Source organism: Urocampus carinirostris, chromosome 16 (assembly GCF_059441175.1).
Source record: "Urocampus carinirostris isolate Australia breed hairy pipefish chromosome 16, RoL_Ucar_1.0, whole genome shotgun sequence".
In the NCBI taxonomy this organism is placed as follows: domain Eukaryota; kingdom Metazoa; phylum Chordata; class Actinopteri; order Syngnathiformes; family Syngnathidae; genus Urocampus; species Urocampus carinirostris.
The window spans coordinates 5,372,139-5,391,104 of record NC_142364.1 but is presented as its reverse complement, the minus strand read 5'-3'; the positions used below and the strand labels follow the sequence as shown (position 1 = coordinate 5,391,104).

The window sequence follows — 18,966 nt, the reverse complement described above, 5'->3', positions numbered from 1 at the left end:
ATAAACAGGGTTGGGTAGGGTTACTTTAACTGGATTAATTTCAATTACTTTTGGATGACTTTAACTTGATTACTTTTACTTATTAAACTACATTTTGTGCAGGCTTGGGGAGTAACGGAATACATGGAACGGCAAAAATGATGTCGGCAAGCTGTTTGGATTGATTTTCATTTTGTTTCTGTGGCATTTGATGTTCGTTTTGCCGGAGATCAAAGCCAGGAGAGAAAGCTTACCACGTGTTTGATTCATATTTACTTTCTTTTGTCTTTTATTAGCATATTTGGTATTGGAGTCATCCAAAAGTAATTGAAAGTAATCCAGTTCAAGTAACCCTACCCAACCCTGCACAGAATAAGACATTTAATATTCCAACAATATAATCAAAGTACAAATAATTGCTTGTTTTTGGGGTTCATTTTATTTGCATGACACATCTCAATACATTTGAAAATTCTTAAAGTACAGTCACACTTTATTTTCTTTTGTCATGAACCGCCAAATTTGAAAAGAACACAAAAAAAACAATATAAACTTCTGAAAATCATAACACTATTTTTATTTACCTTGAACTATGGCCAAAAATCTCCGAGCAGAAAGAAGGGGAGAAGGAGTCTGCTTAGTCCTTTTTGCAAATGTAGATGGTAGAATATGGCATTTGACCAGATGTGGATCGCCTTCCACCCCCCTTAAAATCAGTTGACTAGATATTTAGAAAATAACGATTTCCTGGCTCTAATAACCGTGATTTCCAAAAGGACCATGGCGTTCTCTCCATGAAGCTGGTTGTCCACTCCGAGCTTGAAGGTACCGAACTGACCAGAAGGCAGAACACCGGGAGAGTGTCATCCACGTTGGCAACCCGACTACTGCATTTTTCTCCCCTGCCATATACGAAAGTCCATTATACAATAAAGGGGTCTTCAAACTTTTATCAAATAGGGCCCCCGCCTCCCAATTCTCCAGATAAAACAGGTTGAATTTCACATTGAAATATACGGGCCTATTCGGCTTTCCCAGCATGCGTGGAAAGCCTCAGAAACTGGATGGAATTGAATATTCTCACGAGAACCGATAAGAAACAAATGGTTTTAAGATTTTGGCCCAAAGAAATAAAAATAATGAAAACAGAGGTAAACCCTGTGTGTCCAAGTGAAACAACAGAAAGGGAGCGGGCGGGAGGATGTCCGAGTCCCGGTGGGTGGGCGCCGCGTAGCCGTTCCCCTCGTCCTACCACTCTTTCTTTTTCTCGTCCATGGACACGCCCCCGGGGCCCAGGGCCACCACCAGCAGCAGGCCCCCGATGACGGAGGTGGTCTGGAAGAAGTCGTACTTGAGGAAGTCGTGCATGGGCTTGTAGGCGGGGATGGTCCAGAAGGCGTTGAAGTAGACGTTGATGGCGAGCAGCCACAAAACCAGAGTCAGCGCCGCCAACTTGGTCTTGAAGCCGATGGCCACCAGTACGATGAGGGCTGTGCCCACCAGGTTTTGCAGGATCTGCAAAAGGGCCATTCGGTTAAAAGGATTCGAGGGTAGGGAGCAATCTTCCCCCATAGCTTTTCCGCGCACAAGAAAATCTAGCCAGCTCACAAAAATCAGGGCTCGAAATTGCTAATTAAGAAGCGATTTAAGTCAAAGTTACGGTGCATGAAGGTAAAAATACACCGGTTCCCCTGACGTTGTGTTCTAAATGCGGTATTTTGAAGTCAAGGTCGAAGTAGAACAAAGTTGAGTAAAGTCAGTAGAGTTTTTCGAGAATCGGCTTCTTCGGCTTGGCTCACTAAAAAGAACCGGCTCTTTTGGGTCCCTAACGGCTCTTCAGGTTATTTTTGCTTCTTTAATCCCTACATGACCAAATATTATGTAAAAATATGCAGGAAGGGGGGGGGGGGGAAATAGAGCAAAAAAAAAAAAAAATAAAAAAAAAAATTTGAAAAAGTAGTGAAAAGCTGAGAATCAGGTGCGCCTTATCGTCCGGAATTTACGGTATTTGAACGGGGTGCGCCTTATAATTCAGAATAATAATAATAATAATAATTTCCTTGTATTGTCATTCTGTGTAACAATGTACACAGAACGAAATGTCGATTGCACCTGACCCGTTGTCGCGAGCCGATGCAGCCGCAGCCAACAGAGGGCGCCGCCGACCACTTTTTAAGTCTTAGGAATGACTCGGCCGGGGCGCGAACCACCGACCTCCCAGTCTCAAAGCGGGCGCCTTACCATCTAGGCTACTGAGTACTGTACTTAAATCATAGCAGAATTGTGCAGTGTAGCAACTACATGCTATTTTACATATTAACGAACCACTTTAATCAAATTCAAATCTATTTGCATGTGTTATTTGCATTGCAGATCTCTCAACAGTTTTATTTGTTTTCTGACTGGATTTTCTGTTAGCACTGCCTTTTTTTGTTGTTTTAAAGGGACATTGTGTAATATTTAGCGTCTCCAAGATGTAAAAAAAAAACAAAAAAAACATTGATTTAAATACTAGGCAAAAATACCTGAACTATCATACTGATGGTAATTTTTCCAAAAGAAATAATAGGTTGAGAAATTTGTATTTTTTTTACATAGTAAAACCTTACCATAGGTTGCCGCCATATTTGTCTGGCATCTTGCTAAGCTGTGCTCTTGGCACTACTTTTTGTTCGCATACCGAGCAATCAGGAGGTCAAATATTACACACTGGGGCTTTAAGAGAATCTAGAGTGACATCCCGGCATTAGCTCAGGAGGTAGAGCGCTCGTCTTGGGATCAAGAGATCGCAGGTTCGATTCCCGGGATCGAGTCTCGTCTTGGGATCGAGAGATCGCAGGTCCGATTCCCAGGATCGAGTGACCCCAGGTTCGACTCACGGGATCGAGTCTCGTCTTGGGATCGAGAGATGGCAGGTTCGATTCCCGGGATCGAGTCTCGTCTTGGGATCGAGAGATCGCAGGTTCGATTCCCGGGATCGAGTCTCGTCTTGGGATCGAGAGATCGCAGGTTCGATTCCCGGCTGATCCGTGTTATATGTCAAAGTGTCTTTGGGCAAGACAATGAATCCCTAATGCCCGCAATAAGCAGGTTGGCGCCTTGCATGGCTGACTAGGCCCTATTGGTGTGTGGGTGTGTGTGTGAATGGGTCAGTAAAATGCTTTGGGAAGTCTTCATCGGCTTGAAAAGCGCTATAGAAATGCAGACCATTTACCATCCCTGTTATTCATCGGTTTGGGGAGTCAATGCCAAAATAGTGTTTCGAAAATTTCCATTTCAGTGCCTCCGCACCAAAGACGAAATTCTGAAAAAAAAAAACTCACGGATAGAAAGCTGGTGTCGTAATGGACCAGTGACATGAACATAAGAACCAGCAGGATGCGGCCCCCCAGTTGCATGTACTGCTTGGGCGAACTCTCGCCCATGGACGGCACGCCCGCGAACATGCTCTTCCCTTCCGAGCGAGACTCTGCTAGCAGCAAGAGGAGACCGCCGCCCAAGGCCAGGTTTCTAGGAAGAAAAGGTGTCAACTCCAAAATAAAAAAACAAAAACACAATCAATTAAAAATGTATGTCTGCCGGAACGAGTCGCGAGTAGCAATGTTCTATTTCTAGCTACAGGATGCTAAATCAGTTATTTATTTTATTTTATTTTCTACTACTGGCAGTTCTCTAATACCTAGCCACTCCTTTGCACATCTGTTCTCCTCTGCACTATCGTACTCCAGTGTTATTGTTACTGTTTACCTGACTGGCCATTTTGCACATCTGGTTAGCTGCTCCTCTTGCACACTTTGCACTACTGTATAATACTATGCATAGCTATAATTATTTTGTATATTAATAGTACTTCAATACTCCTAACTGCCTTTTCCAGCAGCTGCCCTATTGTTTTATTGTCTGCTCCTATCTTAGGTGTTTTTTCTTCCCGTTTTGACAACGACACTATGGATTACTTCTATCCTATGGACATGGGTTTTAGCGCACAAAAAATGCGTGTTTTCAAGGAATTTCAACTCCTTGCCCTGAAGAATTCTCGTGCCGGCGTGATGAAGGGGCCTATGGTGGAAGAAGAGCTGGAGCTAGCTAAGCGGCAAGCGGCGTTATAAGTCTTCGGTACCATCCGTAATCATGGTAAATGCGAACTCACGACCAAATAAGATCATCGAGTGCTGGTGGAAAACATCGAAGCGCACAGGGAGCGCAGTTGCTGTGTTTTGCGGAAACGTGGCCCACGTTTAGCATTCTGGACGCTAACGTGTAGCCACCCGGAGCTATCCGGCTTCAACGCCGCTAAACAGACACGAAAGCCGGGGGGAATCGGAGAGGAGGCGGACTTGCTAACACAAGGTGGTGTATCCCTGGATTTTCACAAAGAAAAGTTTTCCATCTGCCGCAGGGATGTCGAACTTTTGGACAAGCACCCCTAGGGCATCATGTTAATCTGTGAATAAACAACGGGGTAGACTGCTGGAAGTGTGTATTTCCCTACGGGGATGAATAAAGTATCTATCTATCTATCTATTTTATTTATATCTGTACATTCAAGGAAACTGTGCGAGTCAGATGTATCGACATTTCGTTCCGTATACGCGTGTACAAGAATGACAAAGTATATCTGAATCTAACTGAGAAAAAAACGAGGAAATATATTTTTTGCTATTTTAAACTATGACATTCCCCCAGTTTTATAATCCACGTAAATAGGGAAAGTAACAAAAAAGAGGATTAAAATCCAATTACACTGATTTTAGAAATGTTCTTTAAATGGGTATTTAAATAAATATGTCATTAACTCTTTCAGTCTAGTCTAATTCTACGTTCCTTAGTTAAAATTAAACTTTAAAATGTTAACTATCCCTTTAACTGTAAAAACATTTGGATGACATCACACCCAAAAAAGCAAAGAAATCTTTAAACCCGATTTTCTCAGGATTTTGATGAGCAAAGGGTGGACAGGAGGCCTAAAACACACTTTTATTCTATAGCTTTTGACTGAGGTTTTCCGTGCCCTCATATAGGTTTTAGATCAGGGGATGGTGTCATAATAGTGTGTAGTCTGTGGTCTGTGCAGCCCTTTGAGACTCCTTGTGATTAAGGACATCACAAATAGACATGACTTGACTTTCCTCATGCTAAGGTTTTTGAGTTTTTCCTTGCCCTTATGTAAGTTTTAGATCAGGGGATGGTGTCATAATAGTCTCGGGGGAATAATCTGTGGATTGTGCAGCCCTTTGAGACTCCTTATGATCAAGGGCGTCACAAATAAACATGACTTGACTTGAGGTTTTGGAGTTTTTCCTTGCCCTCATGTAGGTCTTAGATCAGGGGATGGTGTCATAATAGTCTGTGGTTTGCAATAGTCTGTTGTCTTTGCAGATCTTTGAGGCTCCTTGTGATTAAGGGCGTCACAAATAAACATGACTTGACTTGCCTTGCCTTGCCTTTCCTCATGCCAAGGTTTTTGAGTTTTTCCTTGCCCTCATGTAGGTTTTAGATCAGGGGATGGTGTCATAATAGTCTGTGCATCCCTTTGAGACTCCTTGTGATTAAGGGCATCATTAATTAACACGACCTGACTTTCCTCATGCCAAGGTTTTTGAGTTTTTCCTTGCCCTCATGTAGGTTTTAGATCAGGGGATGGTGGAATTATAGTCTGTAGTTTGCAATAATTGGTGGTCTGTGCAGTCCTTTCAGACTCCTTATGATTAAGGGCATCACAAATAAACATGACTTGACTTTCCTCGTGCTAAGGTTTACGAGTTTTTCCTTGCCCTCATGCAAGTTTTAGATCAGGGGATGGTATCATAATAGTATGTGGTCTGTGCAGCCCTTTGAGACTCCTCGTGATTAAGGGCCTCACAAATAAACATGACTTAACTAGAAGGCCGTAATTCAAATGGCCACATCTTCAAAATAGTTCATCATAAATCTTCAACAATGGTATCGTTTTAAATCTCATCTTTTCCACTTTCCATTGATACCAAAAACCCACATTCGATATTTTCCCTACAGCGACTCATTTCAGCAGATCCGGTAACATGTGTAGTGCTTACCTCATCAAAAATTTAATATCCCATAAAATGCTATAGGCGATCGTCTGGTGGGGGATATAATGACTTCAAATGAGTGAAATTTCTCAACAAAATGTGCAATGTATATCGGCGACGTTGCATTTCTCACCTGTAACGCTATGATGGCGAATAATCCAAAGCAGGCATGCTGTACAAAATTTCTACTGAGGATGAGGATACAGCTAACTGGAGACACAAGAGAAGGCGAAGGGGTTCAAAAATAAGGACCTTTTCACAAAGCATAACAAAGCCTAGTTCAGAGCGATCAACTTTATAAAAGAGAAATAAATAAGAGAAAGAGGGAGAGAAAAAGAGATGGGGTGGGACAAAGAGAGAGAGAATGTGAGAAACAAAAGAGATAAAAAGAAATAGTGAGGTGGAAAGAAAGAGATAAAGAAATCCGAAGAGAAACAGAAAGAGAAAAAGATAGAAAGGGAGAAAGTGAGAAGAGGTAAGCGAGAGAGCGTGAGGGAAAAGGTAAAAAAGGAAGAGAAAGCAAAAGAAGGTAAAAAGAGGGAGAAAGAGACAAAGAGGAACAGAGAAAAAGAGACAGAGAGGGTGGAAGAGACATAGAGAGTGTGAGAAAAAGGGAGGGAGAAAGAGAGATAAAGGAGAGAGAGAACGTGAGAAACAGAAGAAATAGTGAGAGGGGGAAAAGAGAGAAAGAAAGAAATCCAAAGACAAGTAGAAAGAGAGAGAGAGAGACAAAGAGGAACAGAGAAAAAGAGACAGAGAGGGTGAAATAGAGAGAGATAGAGAGTGTGAGAAAAAGGGAGAGAGAATGAGAGATAAAGGAGAGAGAGAGAACGTGAGAAACAGAAGAAATAGTGAGAGGGGGAAAAGAGAGAAAGAAAGAAATCCAAAGACAAGTAGAAAGAGAGAGAGAGAGAGAGAGAGAGAGAAAGAGAGTGAGAGAAAAAGGGAGGGAGAAAGAGAGATGAAAGAGAGAAACAGAAGAGATAGAGAAATAGTGAGAGGGGGGAAAAAGAGAGAAAGAAAGAAATCCAGAGAAAGAGAGAGAGAAAGAAAGGGAGGAATAGAGAGAGAGAGAGAGAGAAAGAAATACAAGTACATCGTTAAAAAGTTTGTAATGCATTCAAATAATTTCCAATTATAGCAAGTCAATCTTGTTGCCAACATTGTACTTCCACTCAAAAATGTGATTAAATACAGTTCTGTAGCGTGCAACCGACTAAATAAGTCAAAATTCCGGACTATAAGCCGCTACTTTTTCCCTAATATTCAACCCTGCGGCTTATTCAGTGATGCGGCCAATTCATGTAATTTTTCTAACGGCCGCCAGCAGCGCTCGAGTACAAAAGCTAAGATTTAGACCGGTGGAATATATGCGCCGAGGAAGACTGCAACTTCTCAGCTTGTGCACAATTTAAATGAGCGTAGACATATCCTCACCATGTAAATTGCAATAAGAAAGGCACATGACGCAGCTTTCAAGCTTAAAGCAATCGAGCAGTCCGATGAAGGAAATCTTACTTTGCGAGGGTGTTGCTAGCGTGATTTTGAATGAGGGAGCGTGGGACGACATCTATATGACAAAGTCTCTTTCCCATACCGGGGAAGACGACTTTGAGGACGTCAGTTATAAGGAGGAAGATGAGGACGGTTTGCCGCGATTTCTACAAGTACCTTATATTTTTTTTTAACAGACCAGTTTACTGTGTTGCGAGCGTGTTCCTGGTAGCGTTTTGCTACCCTTCACAGGCACGGTTTGGGATGAAAGTTATAATATTATAATTAAAGCTTTGAAAACTCTCTCGGTGCACCGTCTTTCTTTGTAAATATGTGTAACCATGTATAATATGTATTTGCAACTGTATATTTTGTAATGGATTTATTTTAGAGACTTATTTTGATATGTTTTCCACGGGCGAATCAAAAATGAAATGATCTGCATTTTATTTAGCGCTTTTCAAGTCTATAACTTCCCAAAGCGCTTTACAATGTGCTCCACATTTCCCAATAGCGGCCTTGCAGCCATGTAAGGCGCTAACCTGCTTATTGGGAGTATTAGGGGTTCAGTGTCTTACCCAAGGACACTTCGACGTGTAACACGGACGAGCCGAGATTCGAACGGGGATCCCTTGATCCCAAGACGAGCGCTCTACCTCCTGAGCTACTGCCGAAGGGGAGAAAATAACGGGGCTGACGGGAAGTGGAGTAAAGGTGAGACGTGTTTGTGGACGCAGCGGACAATAGTGGCTATATATTTTTCCCACCCTTACCTTTGGAAATATACATTTTTTTCCCTTGGATTATTTTCAACGGGACCCGGACTCTGCAGGTCTGCATCAAACCTTAAGTACCGGTATTATTTTCCGTTCATTTGGCCGGCTGTGGTTTTTGGACTGTGTACTTCATATTCAGTTACAGTCACGGGTTTGGGTTAATTTTGTGATTGTGTTACATGTTTTAATGTGGGCGCATGCGGCTTATGTACGTACAAAATCGGTTATTCTCTTATAACACAGGTGTCAAAGTGGCGGCCCGCGGGCCAGATCAGGCCCGCTAAGGGATTGAATCCGGCCCGCGAGACAACACTCAGAGAAGCACAAGAGAAAAACAAACTGCAGGTTGAAATATGTCCACTTGCCAAAGCCAGGTGCCTCGAACAAAGACACCGTACTTGTATATCTTTCTTTCTGTCTCTCTCTCTCTCTCTCTCTCTTTTCCACCCCTTTACTCCCACTCTCTGTCTCTGTCTCTGTCACTCTCTGTGTCTCTCTTTTTCTCTTCCTTTGTTGCGCTTTGTTTTTTTCTCTCTCAGTGTCTTTCTAACTTGTTTTGCTCTAACTTCCTTTTTTCCTTTTCTCTCTTTTCTCTTTCTCTCTCCCTACCCTTCACACTTTCTTTTCTCTTCTCTCCTTCTGTCTTTCATTTTCTCTTTGGATTTCTTTCTTCCTCTCCCTTTCTTTTTCCCCTCTCTCAAGACTTTTTATCTCTTTTGTTTCTCACGCTCTCTCCCTCTCTTTTTTTTCCTTTTCCCGCCCTCTCTCCTTTTCCCTCCCTCTTTCTCTTATTTCTTTATCTCTCTTTTTCTTTCTCTTTAATCCACTAGTCCGGCCCCCGACAGAATGTTTGTTCTATCGTGTGGCCCCCGAGTTAAAATGAGTTTGACACCCCTGTCTTAAAATGTGGTGGGTGCGGCTTATAATCGGGTGCGCTCTATAGTCCGCAATATACGGAAATGAATAAACGATTTACCGAGCTGGCCTAATAGATTGATGAGCACGAAGGCAGTGGCCAGGAAGTAGCCGCAGTTCCATGTGGACTCGATGTATTCCCGCTGGTCGCTCCACTGGAACCACATGCGGATGCCGTCTTCCAAGAAGGTGCTTATGAGACAAAGCCGTGCCAGGTGAGGCAGGTACTGTTTCGTCACACGCAGGAACTGAGAAAACAGGAAAGACACCACGAAGGATGAGCGGACGCCGATAATAATGGGTTGTGTGGAAATACTCGTTAAAAAATAGCGCTTCTTTGGGTGCGGACGGGGCTCGAAGAATTTGCTGCAATTAGTAAAATACACAAGAGTGTTCTTGCGTGAAGCGGAACGGGTTTGGCCTGAATCGGTCGGTTCGAAATTGGAATTATGCACATTAGTAGTGTCTGATGACAAATGTCAGGTTTTCAATGTAAATCTCTTGAATTTCTGTCTCAAGGTAATTAGCTTGTTTTTATATTACTAAATATAAAAACAATGTTTCTCATACACACACACACACATGAAGTCACGTTTCAATAATCAGTCGAATTGCATCTGTTGTACGTTTATCAATCTTGTATCCTCTTATTTTGAAGTCGTGTTTATGTGTTTAATGTTTTCACTGACGTGAAATAAACCATGCCCCCCTGGGGGCGGTCTCTTTTTCCTCTTGGAACCATCATGAGAGCCTCGTGGGAGTACTTGCTCCTACTATCACGGGTAATATATTAACATATGTATTTTATTTGGGTAAATATGGCCACAAAATAGTCTTAATAATGATTGACTTCAACACAAAAAGTTAGCGGACACCGGGGCAGACAACTCTGAAAAGTTGCCTCCCCCATTTTTCACAACTTGAAACACACAACACAATAAGACGACTCATTGCAAAAATCACGTTGTTGCAAAGTATTAATAATAATAATAATAATAATTTCCTTTGTATTGTCATTCTTTGTAACAATGTACACAGAACGAAATGTCGATACACCTGACCCGTTGTAGCGAGTCGATGCAGCCGCAGCCAACAAAGGGCGCCGCCATTTTACCAATTAGGTATGACTCGGCCGAGGCGCGAACCAGCGACCTCCCAGTCTCAAAATATATAACAGAATAACACTTTAAAATTAAGTTGATTATAAACAGGGTTGGGTAGGGTAACTTTTACTTTAATACCAAATATGCTAATAAAGGACAAAAGAAACTGAATAGGAATAAAACGACTACATTTTGTGCAGGCTTGGGGAGTAACGGAATACACGGAACGGCAAAAATGATGTCGGCAAGCTGTTTGGATTTATTTTCATTTGGTTTCTGTCGCATTTTGTGTACAGTAAGATCAAACATCTAGTTGGATCCGCCCATCTCTGTCTGTCCCTCACCCCCTCATACCCCCCACCCCCTCTGGAGGAAAACAAAGCCTATACAACAAAGACAGTTAAAACATCTTCTTTGTTCCTTCATCTCTTTGTTTTCCTTATCCTCACTGTAAAATGTGGACCTGGAGTGCCACGTCCAATTCCGTTGTCACAATATATCCCATGTTGTAACAATGACAATAAAGGTATATTCTATTCTAGTTTTGCCGGAGATCAAAGAAATCAAAGCCAGGAGAGAGAGCTTACCACGTGTTGTGAGTCATCATTTTATTCATATTTACTTTCTTTTGTCTTTTATTAGCATATTTGGTATTGAAGTCATCCAAAAGTAATTGAAAGTAATCAGGTTAAAGTAACCCTACCCAACCCTGATTATAAATCTACTTATAACATTCATTGCATGTATATGACATGGCTGTTTTCCCTCTGCCATCAGGTACCTGTATTTACACGTCTTCATTCGTGCAATTTTTGTGTTGCGTCGTCTGCTACAAGCCATTTGAACTCCTCTTTCCACGATGCTTTTAATGTACGTTTACGTTTTGTTGCGTCACCAATTTTGTTAGCTTCTTTTGAATCTTTCATCTGGGGCTGAGGTTTTGGCTTGATTACTAACCACATAATCATTATTTTTGTGTTCTCTGTGCATCCGTGCACAACATGATAACGCTCGGGAAAGTCCAGAAGCATGAAGTCATTTAATGCAGGCTTCTGATTGGCTGCCGAGTATGTAAATTGCCAAACAAACCGAAATTCTGTAAAATTCCATAAACTTGCCTGCCCCATTTTTCACAACTTGAAACACAATAAGACTACTCATCGAAAAAAAAAAACAGTTCTTGCAAAGTATTAAGGATTGAAAATCAAAATATATAACAGAAAAACACTTAAGTTTATTATAAATCTACTTATAACATTCATTGCATGTATATGACATGGCTGTTTTCCATCTGCCATCGGTATGTACCTGTATTGACTCATCTTCATTCATGCGATGTTTGCGTTGCGTCGACTGCTACAAGCCACGTGAACTCCTCTTTCCACGATGCTTTTAATGTACGTTTACGTTTTGTAGCGTCATAAGTTTTGTTAGCTTCTTTTGAATCTTCTGGGGCTGAGTGTTTTGGCTTGATTCCTAACCACTCATCAATTTTTCTTGTGTTCTCTGTGCGTCTACTTTGGAAAATGATATGCAAATCCATGACCATATAACGCTCAGGAAAGTCCGGATGACAAAGTTATTCGATGCAGGCTTCTTATTGGCTACCGAGTATGCAAATCGCCTAACGAACCGAAATTCAGAAATGTACAAACCGAACGAAGATTTCGAAATAGGAAGGAAGCAAACTTTTGATTTAAAAAAAAAGGATTAAAATAAAAACTTAAAAAAAAAAAAAAATCGTGAAAAAGTTGTCAGCCAGAGACGTGTAAGTTGGACGCCCGACATAAAAAATGCACGCCAGGGCGTCCAGGCAGACGTTATTTCAAACACTGGCATTAGGCATGAGAAATTAGGTTTTTCAAGATATATATACCGAATTTTCCCGGACTATAAGGCGCTTCTAAAACCCCAAATTGGCCACAAATTTAAAAGTGTGCCTTATAACCCGGTGCAAATTACATAACGCAAAATACGGTGGATGAGATTGGAAATGCTTGTAATTATAGTGTTGCGTTACTACGCGTGGTTTCACGGTATACTTCCGTATTTGACTAATCATTTGATAATCATCGCTGGCCCAAATCGCAATACGTTGTGTGCCGCGGGATTCGAACCCGGTTTCACAGTCTCTCCGATTATTCCCATGCAATAACGTTGCGAAACACTGAATCAAATGACAAAGTCAATAAAATACTACACAAGCTCTTTCACGTATGTCTGCAAAGTCAAGTCACATTTATTTATTTGCCCTTAATCACAAAAATGTCTCGAAGGACTGCACAGGATTACAATTACAAAATTGCACAATGACCTGATCTTAAACCAGCATGCGGGCAAGGAACAACTCAAAAACCTCAGCGTGAGAGAGAAAAAGAGAAACCTTGAGAAAGAACCTCACAAGTGGTAATCCCCCTTTCAGGATGACCATGTATGCCGTATTTACCGGACTATAATTCACAGTTTTTGTTTATAGTTTGGCTGTGCGTGCAACATATTCCCGGTAGAATTTCGTATAAAATGATTAATTCATTATTGTATCATTGACTTTTACATTTTTATTTCCAGTACATATATTATATATATACATACCACAGCCATATCCCCCTAGTGCAGGGGTGTCAAACTCATTTGAACTCGGGGGCCACACGACGGAACAAACATTCTGTCGAGGGCCGGACGAGTCGATTAAAGAGAAAGAAAGAGAGAAAGAAAGAGACAGAGAGAGAGAAAGAAAGAAAGAGAGAGAGAGAGAGAGAAAGAAAGAAAGAAAAAGAAAGAGAGAGAGAGAGAAAGAAAGAAAAAGAAAGAGAGAAAGAAAGAAAGAAAAAGAAAGAAAGAAAAAGAAAGAGAGTAAGAAAGAAAGAGAGTAAGAAAGAAAGAACGAAAGAGAGAAAGAACAAAAGAGAGACAGAACAAAAAAGAGAAAGAACGAAAGAGAGACAGAACAAAAGAGAGACAGAACGAAAGAGAGAAAGAAAGAACGAAAGAGAGAAAGACAGAAAGGGGAACGAAAGAGAGAAAGACAGAAAGAAAGAACAAAAGAAAGAGAAAGACAGAAAGAAAGAGAAAGACCGTAAGAAAGACAGAAAAAAAGACAGAAAAAGACAGAAGGAAAGACAAAAAGAAAGACAGAAAGAAAGACAGAAAGAAAGAGAGAGAGAGAGAGAGAGAGAGAAAAAGAGAGAAAAAGAAAGAAAGAAAAAGAGAGAGAGAAAGAAAGAAAGAAAAAGAGAGAGAAAGAAAGAAAAAGAAAGAGAGAAAGAAAGAAAGAGAGTAAGAAAGAAAGAAATAAAGAAAGAACAAAAGAGAGAAAGAACAAAAGAGAGAAAGAACAAAAGAGAGAAAGAACAAAAGAGAGAAAGAAAGAAAGAGAGAAAGAACGAAAGAGAGAAAGAACAAAAGAGAGAAGAAGAACGAAAGAGAGAAGAAGAACGAAAGAGAGAGAGACAGAAAGGGGAACGAAAGAGAGAAATACAGAAAGAAAGAGTAAGATGAGAGGCACCTGGCTTTGGCAACATCAAGTGGACCTATTTCAACCTGCAGCTTGTTTTTCTCTTCCGCTTCTCCGAGTGTTGTCTCGCGGGCCAGATTCAATCCCTTAGCGGGCCTGACCCGGCCCGCGGGCCGCCTCTTTGACACCTGTGCCCTAGTGGGAGGTGGCGAGAGTCATTTCTGACTCTTTTTGGGAGATTGATACAGAAGAGGGGATTCCCAGCCCCCTCACTTATAGGAGGTAATATATAACTTCACATATTATTTTCAAACTGAACCACAAGAGGGTGCTCTAGGCCTGTGTTGATCATATTTACTCAGTGGACGGTTTTTGAAGCAGGATGAGGAAGCGGCTTATCGTCCAGAGTTGGAGGAGTTGTTTACCGGGAAAAGTGAAATTGAGGATTCATATTTCATTGGATTTAGTGATTTGGAGTGAAGCCTATAATTTGGTAAGCCTGTTCCTCATGCGAGAGTTATCTGAATAACTTAATTTACGACGTCGTAACTGACATAGTCAAGCGTGTCTAAGATATGCATGTACGTAAAACGCTAGTACACCAAGTTCTCCATTTTATCTTTGTTTCCAAATGCCTTTCAAATGACATGTACATTATATTCCAGGTGCAACTTATATATGTTTTTCCTTCTTAGTTATGCATTTTTTGATTGGTGCGACTTATAGTCCGAAATATACGCTTCATATTAAACCGAGAGGTTATTGACACACAGATGAAGTGAAGAGACTGTATAACCTATGAGAATTAACTATGCAAATCAGTGTTGCAGGCACCATGAGTAAATAGAGTGATAAAAGATAAGTTCAAATGCCTTTTCATATCTCTTTTGTACCACTAGTGGTATGGTAGTAATGCGTCGGTGCCTTGACTGCCCGAATCCGGGTTCGATTCCCGTCGCAAAAATTTTTTGGCGGTCTAAATCAGCGATACCTATCGACTGAATAATCATTGCACTGTAAAGAGCCCGTTGTCAACACAGTAACTCTTACTGTAGTTTCAATCTCATGCGCCCTCATGTATGAAAAATATGACTATTTTTGGGGGGAAGAGGGCTTTAGATAATTTCTTTCTCATGCCATGAGGCTCTTTAACTCCACCCGGGGGAGTAAAAGCCCACATTAAACCCCGCCCCCACTTTTGCATATTACCCTATTTTTATTACAGTGTGTGTTTTCCGTAGCACTATTTAAATACTCTATAGCAAAACGTTATATTAGGTATTTTTGTATTCTATAACTTTTATTATTTCGTTTTCACGCGCCGGCTTTTGAAAAGACGTGGGCAGAAGACAGAAGACAGAAGAAGAGACGGAAGATCGATCGATCGTGAGAGGGAGGCTCGACGAAGAGCGGCACTAATTCGGCTAATTCGATGGGATTCACTTAGTTAAATGTTTTTAGAAAATAAATCTGCCCCCGGGCAGCACGGCGGAGCAGTGGTTAGCGCGTGTGCGGCACAGTTTTGAGATCGTGGGAACCTCCTGCGTGGGTTCAAATCCAGCTACCGGCCTTACTGTGCGGAGTTTGTATGTTCTCCCCGTGCTTGCGTGGGTTTCCTCGGGGCACTAATTCGAACAATTTGGTAAACGCTACATTTGTAATATCGTTTTTTTCCTAACACTATCCATCTTATAACCCGGTGCGCCTCATAGTGTGGAAAATAAGGTATATAAAAACATTCAGATCCCTAACAAAGTTGGAGAGAACTTCAATTAGATGCTCCGCTCACGGACTTGATACAACTTTTGCATGATTTCAGATGAAACTGCGTACAACTACGACAAAGCCACAGGTATTTTAGAGCGCCAGGTTATTTTTACTTCTTCACTTCAGGATCAACATGATTACAAAAGGAAACCTATTTTGTTGACATCTTATTTTCTATTGTGACAAATAAACACAGTTCAGGCTCGGCTAATTGGCTGTTGTGATGTAATTGGTCTTTTATAACGTTTGGAACATAGCCCAAAGACAACCTGATTTTTTTTTCTTCGCCTGAAAACCCCCAACTTTCCAACGTTATGAAAGTACCGTGAATGCAGCATATATCTTGCATGACAATAGCAACTAGCAAGAAACGTCTGTGATTTTTAAGTAAGTAAATTAGCAATTTCTATTAAAGTGGGTCTAAGAAGCATAACTTTTTCCCTTCTTGTTACTTATGGAAAACCTATGTTTTTTTTGTTTAAAATGACTTGGTGGAACTGTATAATACATCGAAGTTTGAGATACAGACTATTGCTTGTGATTGCTATGAAAAAATATTCAGAAAGTAAATGAAAAGAAAAAAAATTAGAGTAGCAGAATGGAATTCAAAATGAGCAAAACTAACTATGGCTAAAAATTGGCTATGATTATTTTATTATGAAATATACAGTGAAACATAATATTACAAATGAAAAGAAAATTTGCTGAAATGATCAAAATTCGGGTGTTATCTACTTGTTGAAATAAGTCATAAAATACTTTAAAAATAAGATACACAATACAGTATTTTTAAGGAGCAGAATTTAAAAATGTACTTTCATTTTGCTGAAATATGTATTCAATTTAAGAGAAGATGAGGAAACAATTAAAAGAGCTAAATTATCTACCAGTGAATCGAGAACTTTATTTTTTTGATTATTTTACATATTTCCTGATTTGTTTCTTATTTTGCTGAAATATTTATTTACGTGAAATTTATGACAAACTAAAACAAATATTAAAAAGGGATTGTCTACCAGTAAATCAAGAACATTTAACTAAAAAGGTGCTGCACGGAATTTCAACTTTTTTACTTGCTAATCTTCTGTCTTGTGTCATCATTGCAGAACGTGTCATGGTGCTTATATTGCGCATGCAAGTACGTGCATTTCTTAGACGCTCTAAAATAAACTTTTTAAATTTTTGTTGGAGTTTGGACTGTACTTGAAGCTGGCCGTTTCTTACTTTCACCATTTTCACGCTACAATAACAAATGGGCATGTTGTCACTCTCTAACACACACCTCTTCCACCCCCTTTCTTCAACCGTATGTGTTCTGCACCGAACAGCTTTGCTAAGAGTAAAATAGAAAGAACAATGTGGAAAAAAACACAAGGGCTCTTTGAAATAGAGAAACGAATTTACTTTCACCCTTTTTAAGAAAACCTCGAACAACGCACCTTTAAGTGAATCACAATACTCTATTCATGTGAAATTTTCAATTGTGATCGTTTTCCAAGGCAAAACAAAATAGATTAAATAGAAGTATCAGTTGAGTGGGGTATTTCGTGTTCGGCCATTTTTACAATGAGTGTTACCTTTTGTTTTTATTCACATTACTCTTTCACTTAACATATCACAATATTGACACAGTCCTTAAGCACCAGAGTCGTCGAGGCACTACCTTTTGTGGTGTGTCTTGGGCGAGTACAGCCAGGCAGCGCCCATCCCTCACCATATTACAAACATATTTAACTCAAAACCGAACATAGAAAATTAATGACTGCGCACAAAAAAAGTAAAAACATTCTCTTCTCTTTAAGTTGTTGCTAGATGAAACTGCAAAAATAAATACTATTGCACAAAACTGCAAAAATAATTACAATTTAAAAAGAAATATATATACATCACACCTTGTGAAATATTTTTTTTTAATTACTGCAGCTAAATGTTATTGCACTTATTTTCATTGCACTATGGTTACAATCCACTTTTTTCATTGCACTATTATTATAACTTAAACCAGATTTTCTAAGCACAATTATTTTTCCAGTTTATCCTCATAGTCTTTATTAAAGGTTTACTCATTTTCATTCATGCAACGCTTGCTACAAGCCACGTGAACTCCTCTTTCCACGATGCTTTTAATGTACGTTTTGTAGCGTCATCAATTATGTTGGCTTCATTTGAATGTTTCTTTATTAAATGTTTTAGTCTTTATTAAATGTTTTACCCTGGAGTGCCAAGTCTACTCTCATTTCATACAATGTTGATATCAATGACCATAAAGGCAATGTTATACTTCTATTTAAAAAAAAATCACGTAATTAATAAAAAAATTGTTTAAATCAAAGAGTATTACGTAGTACTCCTGCACATTGACGCAAGTGTGTAGCCCCGCCCACTTCAACATCCACGTCAACACAATCTGAGCGTGGCAGCCAATCAGATTGCAACAAGTCCCTCCATGACTGCGGCGTGATGCTTGAATGGACAAAATGGGAGCCAATCTAAATATATATTTTTAATATAAATGGAGCGTGTTAAGTCCTCACTTAAAACAAATATTAAAAATATAAAACTAATTTAATTATGTATGAAAAAAATAAAGAAAGACATTTTTTTTTAAAAAGTGTGGGTAAAGTTATGTAAACACGAACGCAACTTCAACTTCCTCGCCAGACTTAAAAACGGAATCACGTCATAAACATGCAATCATGCACATTTAAGAGAAATCGTTTATAAAGTATTTCGAGATATAAAATTTTTGCAACAAATTAACCTGCAAATTCTTCCGATTTGACCATCGCGTCCGATACGTAGCCCTCGATTCCTACCTCTTGATACTGGCCATTATCTTTCGAGCAACTCGGTGACGGCGTCTCCATGTTTTCCTTGCGACAAACGACAACTTTGCACTCGAATGGCCGCGTGAAAACCTACATTTAAAGAAGCAAAAGTGGGGGGGCGACGCTACGGAAGGATTGTGGCGCAACTGGTTTGTCTTGTCGCTGTAATTAACTCGACAAGATGAGTCGCTCACGGGGGTTGTCGGAATGTATTTAAGCGTCAGGATGTCATAACTCTCATTCAATTTCCTTAGATGCTAAAAAAAACTATCGTGCGGAATGGAGCTAGCTAGTTTAAGCTAATGATTCAACTTGCCTGGTCTGCCACGTCTTCGGCCGTGCTCATGAGATCCTCCTGCCCCATGCTTGTTGGTGTCTCTCGGCAATTATAAATACTCTTTTTTGGGTGGGTCACACACTTTAAAAAAATAGATTTTCTAGTCGTCTAGCGAACTGTTGACTCTGTGTGATTATTTAGTGAAAATAAAAAGATGAGCCAGTGGAAGAGTCCTGCTGTTTGCAGACTGTGAGGAAAGGCCTCCTCCGCCCCAGAATGCACCGCGGTTTGACGAAGGCAGTGCAGGCGGACTCCTCAGCCTT

The 18,966-nt window shown here is 40.2% G+C and overlaps 1 protein-coding gene across 2 annotated transcripts; it reads right to left on the bottom strand.

Moving 5' to 3' along the window:
• Positions 1 to 395: 395 nt before the first annotated feature.
• LOC148350049 (surfeit locus protein 4) lies at positions 396 to 18,966 on the bottom strand. 2 transcript variants are annotated; one of them, XM_088355784.1, is made up of 6 exons: positions 18,683 to 18,966; positions 9,276 to 9,462; positions 6,163 to 6,239; positions 6,036 to 6,079; positions 3,303 to 3,489; positions 396 to 1,494 (listed from the first exon to the last, which is right to left on the bottom strand). In XM_088355784.1, the coding sequence occupies exons 1-6, from the start codon at positions 18,728 to 18,730 to the stop codon at positions 1,228 to 1,230; spliced, it is 810 nt and encodes a 269-aa protein (XP_088211910.1). In that variant the 5' UTR covers positions 18,731 to 18,966; the 3' UTR covers positions 396 to 1,227. The 2 variants fall into 2 exon arrangements, with proteins under 2 accessions (XP_088211910.1, XP_088211909.1); XM_088355783.1 differs by lacking the exon at positions 18,683 to 18,966 and adding an exon at positions 18,355 to 18,504.